The sequence below is a fragment of the Vigna radiata genome, unplaced genomic scaffold (assembly GCF_000741045.1).
Source record: "Vigna radiata var. radiata cultivar VC1973A unplaced genomic scaffold, Vradiata_ver6 scaffold_83, whole genome shotgun sequence".
Classification (NCBI taxonomy): domain Eukaryota; kingdom Viridiplantae; phylum Streptophyta; class Magnoliopsida; order Fabales; family Fabaceae; genus Vigna; species Vigna radiata.
This window is the reverse complement of record NW_014543268.1, coordinates 113,739-129,434: the sequence shown is the minus strand read 5'-3', so window position 1 is coordinate 129,434 and position 15,696 is coordinate 113,739. Positions and strand designations below refer to the sequence as shown.

General features: G+C 31.2%; 2 protein-coding genes across 2 annotated transcripts; one reads left to right on the top strand and one right to left on the bottom strand.

The window, feature by feature from the left end:
• Window positions 1-1,146: 1,146 nt before the first annotated feature.
• On the top strand, window positions 1,147-3,889 carry LOC106754051 (ubiquitin-conjugating enzyme E2 32). The gene is made up of 5 exons (XM_014635991.2): window positions 1,147-1,397; window positions 2,106-2,237; window positions 2,360-2,444; window positions 3,001-3,164; window positions 3,246-3,889. The coding sequence occupies exons 1-5, from the start codon at window positions 1,290-1,292 to the stop codon at window positions 3,684-3,686; spliced, it is 930 nt and encodes a 309-aa protein (XP_014491477.1). The 5' UTR covers window positions 1,147-1,289; the 3' UTR covers window positions 3,687-3,889.
• Window positions 3,890-9,532: 5,643 nt separating this feature from the next.
• On the bottom strand, window positions 9,533-10,896 carry LOC106754020. The gene has a single exon (XM_014635954.2). The coding sequence runs from the start codon at window positions 10,704-10,706 to the stop codon at window positions 9,585-9,587; it is 1,122 nt and encodes a 373-aa protein (XP_014491440.1). The 5' UTR covers window positions 10,707-10,896; the 3' UTR covers window positions 9,533-9,584.
• Between the last annotated feature and the right edge of the window lie 4,800 nt (window positions 10,897-15,696).

Below are 15,696 nucleotides of genomic sequence, written 5' to 3'. Positions count from 1 at the left end.
AAAAAGTCAAAAAATCTAAAAAAAAATGATTTTAGATAAATATGTTTTTTAAAATAATCAATATCATTCTTAACAAAATTATTTATATTAAAATCTTTAAATATTAAAATTATTAAGGATCATTATTTTTAATCAATATTATTTTTAAAATGTCGTTTATTTTTATATCAACATATCACGTAAAAAAATATTTGTTGATACCAAAAATTATAATTCACAAACAAAATTTTAGGGATGGATTCATAATAAAAATTCTAAAATTCATCAATAAAATTTATTTATTAATAATTACTTTTTTATAACTTAATATAGTGATAAAACTGCATGTTATTTTATTATTATACATGTGAACCTAGATAAATTAATAAAAACATAAGTTAGTTGGATTTTTTAACATGAATGAGAGAATCAAAGTTTTAATATCGTAAATTAGTTCCTTAAAATCTATAGAATAAATACCAATAAATTAAACAAATAATTTAATAATTAATGGTAGGAATCTTTCCAATCAATCATAGCATAAATTATTTTCAGTTCAATTGTTATCACACTGCCACTTTCTTTAAGGTATTTAAGTTCATTTTATCACACAATTAATAAATTGACTTCTAATTTATAAAAAAAAATGTGTACAATTTTAAAATTTAAATAAAAAAAATCAAAATTAGAATCTTATTGATAAAATTCATAAAATTGAAAATTCAACAATAACACTCACAAAAAGTAAAATATATAATTTAAAGTGTAATACATATTCCATACTTAACTGAAAATACAAGCTAACAAATTGGAAACCCATTATTATATGGTTAATAAATTACAATCTTTTTATCAACTGTTAATAAATTGCATAGTTAATAGAATGAGAATAATTTCAAAATTCATTTAAAAAAATCATAATATTAACTTGATGATCTCAATAATACAAGCTAACTTTTTGATGATCTCAATAATAAACCCAAAGTTAAAAAATTAGTAAATATAAAATTATGGATGTAAATTACATTTTTAAATTAGAGGATTTTAATAATCTGATTATAAAGTAGTTAAAAAGTTAAATATCATTTGATTACCAGCTGGAAGGGTAAAAAAAATTGGGATAGAAAAATGAAAATTGGATTAAAGGAAGTGTTGAATTAAGGAAGGATTGATCAGAAGATAGACACGTATTTCAGAGCAACCGAACCACCTTCCCCTGTTCCCCTTTCCTCTATTTTTCAACTTCGTTTTTCTTCTTCTTCTTCGTTTCCATTCCCAGCGATAATCACTGCTATCTTTCACCGCCGACAATGGCCGACAAGTACAACCTCAAGAACCCCGCCGTCAAGCGGATCCTCCAGGAGGTCAAGGAGATGCATTCCAACCCCTCAGACGATTTCATGAGCCTCCCTCTCGAGGTTCATTTTTTTTCCACTTAGATCATATCCGTCATCTGTGCCTTATGTTCTTTCATTTCGCCACCTTGTGACGAAGGATTTGTGTGAGATCGCGGTCTTGTGCGTGTGGTTCAATGGGATTTGTCGTGGTGCGTGGCGAGAAATTGTGAATGTCTTTTTGATGTGTGATTGTGATTGTGCTTGTTTTGGGAAATTCCTTTATTTTGTGTTTGGATGGGGAAATTTATGATTTTTAAAAATTATGATGGAATTTTGAGGAAATTGTGTTATTGGGTGTTTTATGTTTAAGGTATTTCACTCTACGGGCTGTTCTGAATTCTGTGCAAATTTTAACATTGTAAAAATATGTGAGCTCAAATCTCGTTGTCAATTTGAGTATTTTGCTTTAATTGTTGGATAATCTGTAACTATAAGCATTATTCTTGTCTTGATACTTGTTGTAACCCTGGTGACAATCGCCCAAACTTCTCAATTTTCTTTTTTGAAACAAAAACTTGTGAGTGTAGATGTCAATAGTTTATTAATTTTACCTTGATATCACGAACGTGATACATCTCCTTAATTGTGTTCCGTTCTTGCCTTATCTTTGTTTTTGTCTGTAACTTGTCGCTGGTTTGAAACTCGTAATTTGATTATTGGCTATTACTTTTGTATCTGTTTGTTGTCATATCTTTCTTCAGTAACTTACAATTATGCGATTATTTTCAGGAAAATATATTTGAGTGGCAATTTGCGATTAGAGGGCCTCGTGATACTGAATTTGAGGGTGGTATTTATCATGGACGGATCCAGCTGCCTTCAGAGTATCCATTCAAACCCCCTTCGTTTATGTTGTTGACAGTAAGATGTTGCTCCCTTCCTCCTGATTTATATTCTTGTGTTAGTTTGTGTATCCTTGGTTTGAATCCTGATTTATAAAGATCATTCCCTACTTGCTTAAAAATTTAACTTTTGTCTGTCAGCCTAATGGTCGTTTCGAGACTCAAACCAAGATTTGCTTGAGCATTTCAAATCATCACCCTGAGCATTGGCAACCATCATGGAGCGGTAAATAACATTCCTTTTTACTCTCGACTCTGTTTTTGGTTGCTATTTTGCAAGCTATCCATTGAGCTCTGGTTTATTTTCTCATAATTGTCATGTATTCTCCATTCTGATTATACAAGATTAAAACTGTTTAGTTGTTGATCTGCAGGTGTAAAACTTCCTGATTTATTTGACTGCGTCCTTTGTAATTTTCCATTATTATTGTTATTGTCTTCTAGATAGGAGCATTCTATGCTTTGGGACATAACTTGGCCTTCTCTAGATAAAAGTTGGCATAGCATTGATTCCCCACGTCTTAGATCATCACATTGGTTTGTAAAACAATTACAAATACAACCAGAAAAACACTGATCAAACTACGTAGTTGCATTTTAATGCTCTGGTTGTTTGAGAACTGGGATGGGAATGTATGTCTACTGTTTTCATCATTCTTCTTTATGCATTAGCTACATTTTTTATACTTCTTAAATGCCTTGTCTTTGTGACAAAGTGAGCCCTGTTAATCCCTTTGAGGGTTAAAGGTCTCATTTTAATTGATGTAAATATCTTTTGGCAGTGAGGACTGCTCTAGTTGCACTGATTGCTTTCATGCCAACCAACCCAAATGGTGCATTGGGATCTTTAGACTACAAGAAAGAAGAGAGGCGTACCCTGGCTGTAAAATCTCGTGAAGGTCCTCCTAAATTTGGGACTCCTGAACGTCAAAAGCTGATCGATGAGGTAAAATGTTGCTTATTGTTTTCACCTCAGTTTGCGTTTTCTGTAATATATTGTGCTGCTGAATGGACTTGGTTATCCCAGATACACGAGTACATGTTAAGCAAGGCACCCCCAGTTCCTCAACCAAGCGCCACAGAGGCTTCCGATGAGCACCCCAGAAGTGAGGAGGCTGAGGCCCTGGTTGATTCACCTAATCCTGAGTCCTTACCAGCTGGAGAGAGGATTCCAGATCAAGAAGGTGATGGAATTGTTGAAGAACAAGAAGTCCTTGCAAATGCTAACCCTGCAGGAGTTGAAGTATCAAGGGAGATTCAATCAAATGTTTCAAGGAATGAGCTGTCCCAAAGGTCAGATACAACTGCAAGGGCTCACAATCCCAGGCCAGAGACAAGGGTCCAGAAACCTGATGATAGGCTGTTCACGTTGGCAGCTATCGGACTCGCTATTGCTATTGTGGTCCTTTTGCTCAAAAAGTTCATTAAATCTACCGAACATGGGGCACTTTTCTCCAATAGATCTTGAGACATTTGTGTTGCTGATGTTGGTTTCAGATATAAAAGATCTTAGCCTTATGCAGTGCATAGAAATATAGAGCTCTCTAATCTCTAGACTCAGAGGTGGTTTTATTTTTATTTTTATTTTTTTTTGCTATACTCTCTTTGTAATTATGGTAATATAGGTGTGCTCCTGCGATAAATTGAGAAGGAGCACGCCCTTTCCTTCTACTTTATCATGTGGAGTAGCTATTATTCCCCTTTCCAAATGCCGTGTAACTTGATATCTATGGATCGACCGAAATTTATCATCAGTGTCTGCTTATCATAAATCTTATTATGCCTATATAGGTGTGAAATATATATTTCGTTTTATCAAATATCAACTTTTGCTACTGGCTTACCATTTCACGTGAGATTTCTTTAAGTACATAGAACTTTAAATATATTCATATAACGTTGGTACATTTTGGAAAAACTTCTTTTTAACAACACTTTTTTAACAATTTTTTGACAACGCATACGTGGCAGCTTGTGATTGATCCGTTTTAAATATTTTTTAAACATAAATTCAAATAGACCAATAAAATGATGACACGTGTCTCGTTGTCAAAAAAATTGTCAAAAAATGTTGTCAAAATATCATTGTCCACTCTTCAATTATAGGAAGTGAATATTTGTTAAAAAAAATCATTCAGAAATTTAAAGTGTGTATAGGGGTTTACAATTTTTGCTCAATATTTTAACAGAGTTTTCTGGGAGATTTATATGGAAAGAAAAATGTTGTTAAGGTGTGTATAGTGATTATCTTATCTTTTAAACTGAGTTAGTTTTGTTCTTCGGAGTGCTTTTACCTTTTTCTTAAAAAATTGCATTTGACTAATTAAATTTAGTAACTATAAATGATCTATCAGTAAACAAAAATAAATAATATTTAGATTTTTGTGAATAAGATTAGTCTCTAATATAATCCAAATGAAACTCACAATAAGATTAGTCTCTAATGTAATCTAAATAAAATCAGTCTCCAATATAGAAATTAGTTTTAAATATTATAGATTATAAAAATTAGTGTTTTAGAAGAAAAAACTTGCAAATTATTTTATTTTAGTTCTCTCCATATAAACCAAACGAAAAATTATTTTGTCCCTTCTTTTTCTATTAACCATATTGAGATTGACTTAATCCTTGAATTCAATGCGTTATTTTTGTGCCTGTTTGGCCAAATGTTAATTTTTAAAACTTTTTTAACGAAAAATGTTCATTTCCATATAAATATATAATTAATTAAAAACGAACATTTAAAAAAAATCCCCAAGATAATATAATTGAGTTTAAACTTTATACTTTTTTGGTTTTCATTTATAAAACGTACTGAACTAATTCATTATAATTAAAAACAAAAAGGGTTTAACATGGTTGATAATAATAAATCCTTTGTATTTTTTTTTCTTCTAAAATTGCTATTGTTATTAACACTCTTCTCTCATTTTAAGATTTTTTCAATGATTAGTATTTCACAATAAAGAGTATTTTAATTTTAAATAATCAATTAATTGTTAAAATTTAAATGTGAGTCTAAGTATCATGTTAAGCAAAGATAAAAGAGTTGAACACCGTATAAAAATGAAGACTCAAATTCATTATATGATTTTTGGTTGAGGACAAACTCATGTTTAATTGGTGTTGTTCCATACAAACCCATATTAATGATTCTTTCAAAGAAAATTTCTTTGCAAATACTTATGAATGATTTTTATTTTCAAAATAAATTCATTCTAGACATCACTATGAACTTTGACATATCAACTATTTTGATATCTTAACTATGTTGGTATTATCTCAATCATTAACTATTAGATAAAATTTCATTAAAATAAGAGAAATAAAAGAATATAAAGCATGAGAAATCATACAAAAACTATGATAAAAGTTACACTTCACGAAATATTTTCAAATTATACTTATTATGGAAAAAAAAATACATGGAAGTAAAACATTAAATCATTTATACTATTATATATTAATAAAGGTTAAATTAACAAAGTTGTCAGTCCAATTATTTCTCTCACGAAACATATGAAAAACATTGAACTATATATGCTTACCAAAATGCAAACACCAATGTCATATCTCTTGAAGGAACTACTCGTTGATCCAAGAAACCATAGCAAACTAAAATAGAATCATTCTTCAATTAAAGTCTTTAAAAGTTTTCATCTAAACATGTTCCAAAGCATAAATGATCATCGTAAACTTAACATAAGTTTACACACCTAAAAAAGCTGAAAAATTGACATACCGACCTTCTCTAAAAATACATATAGGTAAACTAGGACAATCTCTAGTTACAATGCTAGTATTCATCTTAAGCTCATTAACATATGAAAATGTGCATATAATGTCATTGTATGAAACCACTATATCCATCATAGTTTGAATATTAAAAAATTTGAAGATAAAAAAAATCATAAAAGTATTACATATTTATGCCTATTAGATTTATTATTAGTTATACGAAGAATATCATAAAACAAAGAAATTAGATTGTGAAATTTATTGTGGTTTCTTATTTTTCAAATAATCTACACAGTAAAAAGAAATTAATTTTTTCAAAAACTAAAATTAGGATAGTAAATGATCAAATTTTTGGAGAAATAATAAAGTTAAAAATTAATTTATGCATTAGAAGATGATATTCGTTCAGTTTCTTCATCAGCAACACTTGAAGGCAACACCCGTTTGGTTTCTTCATCAGTTGCATGTCTATCTTCACTTGACAGTAACACGTGTTCAACTTCTTCATTCTTCGTTGCATGACCCATCTTCTCCGAGTACAACATGTGGTTTGTACCATAGTGACACACATTTGCATGGCTTGTTGCTCTCGGTTGCAACACATGTTCAGATACACATTCACACATGTCCCACACTTTCTCGCACAACTCCTCTTCCGCTCGTTCTACAGTACTCATCATGACAACAAGATCGGACTCTGAAACACAATCATCCTGAGCAAGATTCGTTGCTTCGTCATTCTTGGACTTCTTCATGGCTTCATTATGCCAGCACTCTGCAGAGTAGTTCCCGAACTTGTTACAGGTGTAGCATTGAACACTTCTTTTGTCTTTTCTTCCTCTGCCTCAAAATTGTCTTCCTCCTCTACTGTTTCCCTCCTTCTGCTCACTGCCATCTTCTTTGCCAATTTGTTCAGAGGGTTTCATACTTCTACCACCCGTTCAGCCACCGTGTGTCCGTCCTCTGCCTCTTCCAACTCCTCGACTCTTGAAGCTTTGATTATTTCTGGCTTGTAACGCTTGATTTGTGCCCTGCGTCACACCCTTTTCTGCATTCTTTCTCTCAATCAACCTCTGTTCACGCGTTTGAAGGGAATTCTGCAGCTCTTCCACCTTCATTGTCTCAAGATTCTTGCATTCCTCTATGGCAACCACGATGTGATCATACTGTGGTGTTAAAGTTCGAAGTATCTTCTCGACAATCTTTTTCTCCTTCACAACCTTATCACATGCTCTCATAGCATTTACCACGATCTGAATTCTGCCAATGTACTCCACCACCGTTTACTGCTCCTCCATGCATAAAAGCTTATAGGCCTTTGTAGGGACTACAAACGGAATTAACATAACCATCCTGCAGAATGTCCCAGACTTCTTTGGCCATGACAGCTTTTGACACCTTTTGAGAGATTGAGGCAGAGATGCACTGATGTAATAACATCCTCGCTTTGCAGTCAAGCCACATGTTCTCCTTGTATAGCTTCTTCATTTCTTCTGAGACACCTTTCGAAGGTTCTTGAAAACCTTTCTTCACTATTTCGTCAACTTCTTGAAACCCAAGAATTGCTTCCATTTTCATGCACCAATCATCATAATCCTTACCGTTAAATACCAGTAGGTTACTGTAAATCATCCCGACCATCACTTTCACACTCCTTCCTTCTTGAACGTCACAAAACTATACCAGGTCTCGTAACCCGTTGCTCTTGATACCACTATTAGCGCCGATAGGTGTTTGTGTGAATGCAATAGTGAAAGAGAATGCAATTGAGAGTGCAATGCAGAAAGAGAGAAAAACGAGTGTAGTTCTCATTAACCAAAGTAAACTATATATGTATACCATATACAAAAGTGACGGACTGTCATTTGACAGTTAAAGTAGTTAATATGTTTAGTTTTGTTCACAACCATTCTTAATCTAGATTTACGTTATATTTTAGGGTTAAATATGTTTTTAATCCCTATACTTTGAGGCGATTTTGGTTTTAGTCCATTTTCAAACTATGGTACAATTTAGTCTTTCAACTTTAGAAAACTCTGGTTTTAGTCTTTTTTATCAAATATTTTTAACTTTATTTGTTGTTTCAAACGCGTTTCTTAGTTAACATTGAAGTAAAAATGTGTTAAACAGTGTAAACAATCCAAATGCTATAATAAAACGTGCTTGAAACAACAAATAAAGTTAAAAAAATTTGGTAAAAAGTACTAAAACCAGAGTTTTCTAAAGTGGAAGGACTAAATTGTAGCATAGTTTGAAAATGGACTAAAACCAAAATCGCCTCAAAAAGTACAGGGACTAAAAACATATTTAACCCTATATTTTAAATTAACAACTCAAATTAATTACATTATTATAAGTTATATTTCCACTTTGTTAAAAAGTAATAAAAGAAAGTAAAAAAATTGCGCAATAACAAATTTCCTTTAACGGGTATATTATGTTATGTATATTATTAATCTTAATTAACAATATTATTAACATTACTAGTTTTAGCATAGATAATTCTTTTTTTATATAAACATCTAACTCATTGGTAGTCTATCTTCAAAGTTATGTAAGAAAATTCTCATAAAATTTTTGTACCTTATTTTGTGAATTTTATAGTTTAATGTCAACTTTTTATGGATACAAACTCATAAATAATGTTAGTGGATATTTTTAATTTCTGGATTAAAATTTTGAAGGATATTTTGTAACTTCATTTTAAATCTACAGGACAATTTGCTGTGAATTCTTTAGACCAAGAGATTTGAAAGGTAATTTTTGTGTAAGTTTAAAATAACATGCAAATAATGTAAAATTAATTTGTTTTGCTTTTTCTATAAATTCGTCACTTCAAGTAATTTTCATTATAATTTAAAACTTACAAAAAAAATTGGAGAATTTTTTTGTAAATTTTGAAATTCTCAATTGCTTTATTACAAATGCCTAATATGGAGGAAATTTTATAACTAAATGTCTGAGTAACTATTCAACAATTTATTACTTATCTATAATATCTATCTATAAATTTATCCAATAAATATTTATTCACAATAAAGCTGTGTGCGAAAATTTTGTGAAAAAAAAAGGAGGACATTTTTTTGCTTATGAAAATATTCAATGGAGAAACATGAAAGATTTATTTTTTTATTTATTGATTAGTAAACTGAAATATATATGAGAAATAAACTATTAATTTTATTAAAATAATTTCCTTGTAAATAATAAAATTAATTTATTCATAAATTAATTTGTAAACAAAAATCATATCAGATTTTCCTAAATATTATAATCTTTTTATTCTCCTAATAATAAGAAAAAAAAAACTCATACATATATATACATATATATATATACATATATATATATATATATATATATATANATATATATATATACATATATATATATACATATATATATATATATATATATATATATATATATATATATATATATAGAGAGACGATATATCTATAATTTTGTTTGTGGACTAAACATCTAAAAATACATTTGAAGTGTGAATGAATAACTCATACATCCATTCCATAAAAAAAAAAAAAAAAGAATTGTTTGTCTTTAGTTGATGCTTCACAACTAAACTTTTATTTACAAAAATAACGTACATTTATGTGATACCAATGCCCTAAGAAGAGGGAATCATGGAAGCAATGGAAAGACAGTTGCTAACCGTTATGCTGACCATGCCATCAGCACGACCCTTAGCCAACTTGAGGTCCTCGAAGCCGCTCTCGCAGGTGGACACATCCGCCATCACGGAGCTCAGCATGACGGTCACGGTGGCGAGGTCGTGAGAGGTGAGGGCATTCAAGGCCTGCTGCAGGCTCTGGAAGGCGTTGGTGTACTGCTCCTTGCAGTTAGTGAGGGCGGTGGCCATCTCCGATGAGGATTTCATGTGTTTGTCGACAATGGAGATGGTGAAGTTGGTCTGGAAGGAGCAGGCTTTGATGGCGGCTTCCAGTACGCTCATGAGATCGAAGTTGTTGCCCAGGAAGGGCACCACGGTGGAGAGGCAGTCGTCGGGGTAGTCCGTGCGGGAGCAGATTTCCTTCACAGAGTCACGGTCGTGGCGGTTGAGCATCGTAATCGTCTTGCTTCCACGCAACGACCCCACCCGGATTTCGCCTAAGAACGACTTAAACGCTTTGCGGAGTTGCACGCCACCACCCCCGCCAAAGAAGCCTTCCTCGAAGGTGTTCGAGAATGGCGACTCCGCCGTTGGCGCGTCCGCGAATGACGTGTCCTCCGACGCCGGGCCCTCTGATGCCGGGTCCTCTGATACCGGGTCCTCCGATGGCGGGTCCGCCGATTCCGGATCCTCTGATGGCGGGTCGGCCGATTCCGTGGTAGCAGATTTCAGGTCCCCATACAGTTCCTCCGGGTCCTTCATTGCAGGGCTATCTCTTAACGGGTCCACGGAGGGTTCCGTCACCGGTTCCTCAGATGGCGAGTCCGCCGATGCCGGGTCATCTGTTGGTGGGTCAGCCAATGACTGGTCCATGAATGTCGGGTTAGCCGATGTCGGGTCCACTAATGGTTCCTCCGATGCCGGATCCGCCGAATCGGAGTCAGCCGATGCCGGGTCCTCCGATTCTGGGGCCCCTGTTGCCTCGTCCGCTGTAGACTTCGTCGGTGGCGGTTCGGACTGAGGCTCTTCGACGCTGGGTGAGTCATGCGCGTTGCATATTGCAAAGCATAGGGCAAGGGTTATGGATAAGAGGGTGATGAAGTTGACGTTTAGTTTCATTGTCTTTTGCTTTTCTTTATTACTTTTTGTGTTTTTTTTTTTTCTTTTTTAAGGTGTCTGAGAAAATAAGGCGTTGTGTGCTAGGGAATTGGGATGTGGGAATATATATATAAGTGAGTGGGAAGGACTGCTGGGTTATAAATTGATGGTGAGAAAAATTGAAGATAATTTTACACCCATTTTTTTTCTCTTATCTCTTTTTTATAACTTTTTTAAGTAATAGAATATTACATTTATCTAATAAAAGAAAATATAAATAAAATTATAATATTAAATAATAATATTTATGGTTGTTAAAACAGTGTTATAAAATAGAAACTGTCAAACTATCATGCTCCTTGAAAAAAATAGGATGAGGTGATTAGTGATTATTGTCTAATGGTGATTAGTGGCAATGTTTCCGCATTGTTTTGCTCACAAATGAGGTGATTAATTATTAATGTCTAATGGTGGATACCTATCCAAAGAGAAAATTACCCCTTTGATACCACTTTCTTATATCAGGAAAGGACAAACATATATTTTCTAACTCATTTTAGAAAGGAAGCAAACAAATTTTACCTGTAAATCATCACTATATATGTGATTTTAACCGTTTTTTTTCTTGGATAAGTGAAGGATAAAAAATCATTTTATTTCATGTTATTTTACTATTATTAATGAAAGTTTCTCAATATTTTTAACTATAGAACCATTTTTATAAAATATTTATTTATATTTTTTGTTGTAAAAATAAAAATACTTTATATCATTATATGAGATTGCATATAATAACATAATAAAAGTATATATTTTTTACTATCCAGAGAAGCTGGACTTTGAAAATATAAATTTTCATCCCTATCTTTATCTTTCTTGGATTCCTTTGTCTTATTAAATATACTTATATTTAATAAAAGTAAATATAAATAGTGTAGGAAAACTCAGTCTCGTTTTGAGTTTGATTTATGTAATTTGAATAAATTTTATTGTTTAAACATTATAATGATTATAAATTTTGTGTTTCTTAATTCAATTAATATTATATTATCCAATTCAAATTTCATGAAAGGTATTCTCGATTCATTAATCAATTTTAAGTTTTTCACACATTAGATATATATTAACCATGGCTTTAGACAGCTTCATAAATAATACACAACTCAAAAATTAATTTAACATCTCAAACACGTTATTCATCATCACATATTTAGAAAAACATAATTTTATAATTCCAAAACCCCAAAATTAATATTTTCCAACAACAATTAAATAAGAATCATCGATTAGAAGAGAATTAACAAAGACTTTAAGAATACATGCAACTCATACAAAGCTACATTCAAGAAAAAAACGAACTAAATATCAAAAGAGATAAAAAATATTTTACTTATTCGAATGGACAAATTGATCATGTAGACTCAGAATTCTTTGCTGTGGACGTAACCTTAGTCTCAGATTACGAAGAAGATGAAAGTTGAGTAAAATATGGAAGAAAGAAGGTTAAGAACTAATAAACGGAAGTTGCTTTGTGAAAGGAAGAAAAGAAAAGAGCCCCTTTCAAAGCTGACGTAGAGGTTATGTTGTTTGGAATCTCACAAATTCAATTTGTGATAGTTTAACAATGTTGAAAACTGGTTTACATGCACTATTTCATGTTGTTTTATGATGATTCTAAATCATAAAATAATAACATTGACAATCTTTTAATCGTTTGCAATTTTAAGTTGTATATACTATGGAAGAGAAAGTAATAAACAAATAAAAAAAATGAAAGAAAAGGAACAAATAAGGTGAAATCGATAGACACTAAAATATAAAAATTTATAATAAGAGAGTTCAGAGAAAGATTACAAACTTAATAAGTGAATTGATGTTTTTTTTTTTATCGAGTTGGAATGATAAAGAAAGTGAGTGAAGGATGAAGTACATAAGAAATGAGAAAGATAGGCTGCGGGTTGTAATTATTTATGTAATATTTTTTAAATATTTAATAAATTTTGGATATTTTTACTAACAATAATAAAATTTAGTGTAACTCATCTTAGCAAAATAAATTTGTAAAATAATTCATTTATAAATTGACCTTTTATTTTCATCAACAATAACACTATAAATACAACAAATCAAATTAAAATATGTTTTAATTTCATATTAAAATAATAAAATTTTAATTTAATTAAAACTTACTGTTAAAATAAAATAGTCTTATTTATAAACGTTATGTTATTTTTGTATAATTAATTAATATGAAACATTTAACAATTTTTCATTATTGAAAACTTTTATATATATATGTATTACTGCTAAATTTCAAATATCTCTAATATTTTTATAAGTAAATTATTGATCAAAAGTTATTAGATATCGTTTTGTGAGAATGTTTAAGGTATAATCATATATTATATATTAAATTTTTATTGTTTTTAACATTTCATGTTTATATATGCAAGTTTAAAGATATATAAATGAAATTTTATTTTATCATTCATACTTATTCTTATATTAATTTTTATTAAGCAAATATTCATTCAATGATCATATATTTTAAAATTGGTATCATTAAAATTAGCTTTACCAGATGTGAAATTTAGATTTAGGTATATTTTGTCATAACGACACCATATCGATCACGTTTTTAACATTGACAATATAAAATTAAGTTAAGACAAACATTGACAATATAAAATTAAGTTAAGACAAAAGTTAAAACATATTAATATAGTATTAAGTAAAGTTAATGTGATTAGCTAAGTGGATAAGGTTCGTTCAATTAAAAGTCTATAAATATAAAATAATATAATATACAAAGTAAATCATTTATGTAACGCATTTAATATTTGTTTGACGCACTTACAGAGTGTCTTATGTAAACACACTTTTTTTTTTCAATTTTGAAAAACGAGTACTTACAACATCTTAACTTCAAGACATGAAATTAGAGTTGGTAAAGAGTGAAAAGATTTATATAGAATATATTCAATTTTGCATATAATAACATTTCTTCTTCATCAAAGTGGCAAAAAGGAAATGGAAGCTTGAATGACAACCGTATAGAAAAAAAAAAATAATATAACATATTCATACCATACAACAAATGATGAATTACTTGTGTGACCAATATACTGGTTTATCTCATATATAACTTTGTTTCTCACTTCGAATGTCAAATAATAACTAGATAACACTTATACCCTTCTGATACAAGTCCAGAAAAGATAAAGAAACCTTTCATTTCTAATTACGGAATTCACCATACATATACCACACCTTGATCTAACCAAAAAATTGTCAATTTAATCATTTTCGAGTAGAACAGGTGAAAGATTATATTGAACAATAGTAGATTTAGTGGATGTGTTGGTGTTTTCACAGAACAAAAGATAAGAACAATTTAGAGTATGTATAATGTGGATACAAATCTCACCTTACAAGTCGATTTTGTGAGATTGAGTTAGACTTAAAAGTCCACTTCTTAACATTATATCAAAGCTATGTTAGAGTATATTTATTGTTTGTTGGACATTGTTTCATCCCTATCTAATTACTATCGGACTACTCATTAATGTCTAGTCTTATGTTCGAGATATATATATATATATCTCGGCATGAGAAGTGTGTTAGAAGTCTTACATTAATTAGAAATAAGATCAATTTAAAGTATATAAGTGAATATAAACTTTACTATATAAACAAATTTTAAGGGATTGAGTTAAGTTTGAAGTTTATTCATTAATAACCTTGATCTAAATTTAAATTCAATTGCTGATTCATTTTGAAAGCAAAGTGATTCATGGTTGTTCCCAAATTTAAAAGCAAAGTTAGGTTGGTGAATTACCTTTGTTCTCAAATCTAACAACAAAGTGTTAGGGTTCTTGGAGATTCGTGGTACTGTTGTTCCCAAATTTGAAAGCAAAGTCTTAGGGTTAGAGATGGCTTCTTCCCAAAGTTGTTCTTTCTGTTCGAAGGCAACGGGCAAATGATTTTCGCAATCCTCACACGGTGTTGTTTCGAGGGGAGTTGGGATAACCCCTATTTGCCACTGTGGTGATAGTGTTGTAACGAAAGTTGCTCGAATAACTTCAAGGAATGCAAGGAGGGAATTTTGAGGATGTCGACATTACAAGGTGTTGTGAATACCGTAGTCACTTTTATGTGTATTGGATATTATGTGTTAATACATTTTTGTGTTTGATAACTCCCTATTTTTACATATTTTTCTTTGTTAAAAATCTTTTCTTAAGGTTCTTTAGTTTCTAATTGTTTAGAATTAGGTTAGTTTTAGGATTTTTGTTTAAAATTGTAGTTTTGTAAAATTTTAGTTAAAAATAGGTTTTTAAGTGTTTTTTTAGTAATTGCAAATAAATAGGAAATTACGATTTTTCTTTAGATAATATTTGAATGAAAATACTTTTCTTTAATTTTTGTTTAATAGATTTTAATTTCCTTATTTGATAAAATGCCCTTTTCTTTGTGTAGAGTGGGCTAGCCATTTGAAATTGGGCCTCTAATTTTGATTAAAGAAGAGTTTGGCAGCTAGGAATTGGGCTATTGAGTTGGAACGGGAAGCAGTGAGGTTGGGCCATAACAGAAGCTGATTGGACCGCTGTTGCTGAAATAAGTGAAGCTGTCGCTGCACTTGACAGTTTTGCTTTTGGCGCTGATTGAAAAACGATGTTGGGCCTTGATTGGGATGCTTTGCAATGGAATTGGTGTTGCTGCTAACATGGAAATTAATTGAAAATGTTGATGGGCCGTTTGCTGGTTTGGTAATAGAAGTGCACGCCCTGCTGCTGCTGCTGCCTTGACTTAATTGGGCTGCACAAATTTAGCCACTGCTATTGATTGATGAAGCTTAGGACCGCTGATTTCACACACACTGATGGGTTGCGGTATTGGGCCAAGAAGATTAATGAAACGCAGCGTTTCAGTCTGAGCTGATGCTGCCTTCCTTGGGGTCCTGATGTAGCAATTCATTTGGAAAGAAAAGCACTTCTTCGTGCTCGAGCTA

Coding starts and splice junctions, on each gene's coding strand:
- LOC106754051 (XM_014635991.2), top strand. CDS start 1,290: ATGGCCGACAAGTACAACCTCAAGAACCCCGCCGTCAAGCGGATCCTC. Junction 1,398..2,105: donor TCATGAGCCTCCCTCTCGAG/GTTCATTTTTTT, acceptor GATTATTTTCAG/GAAAATATATTTGAGTGGCA. Junction 2,445..3,000: donor TTGGCAACCATCATGGAGCG/GTAAATAACATT, acceptor ATCTTTTGGCAG/TGAGGACTGCTCTAGTTGCA.
- LOC106754020 (XM_014635954.2), bottom strand. CDS start 10,706: ATGAAACTAAACGTCAACTTCATCACCCTCTTATCCATAACCCTTGCC.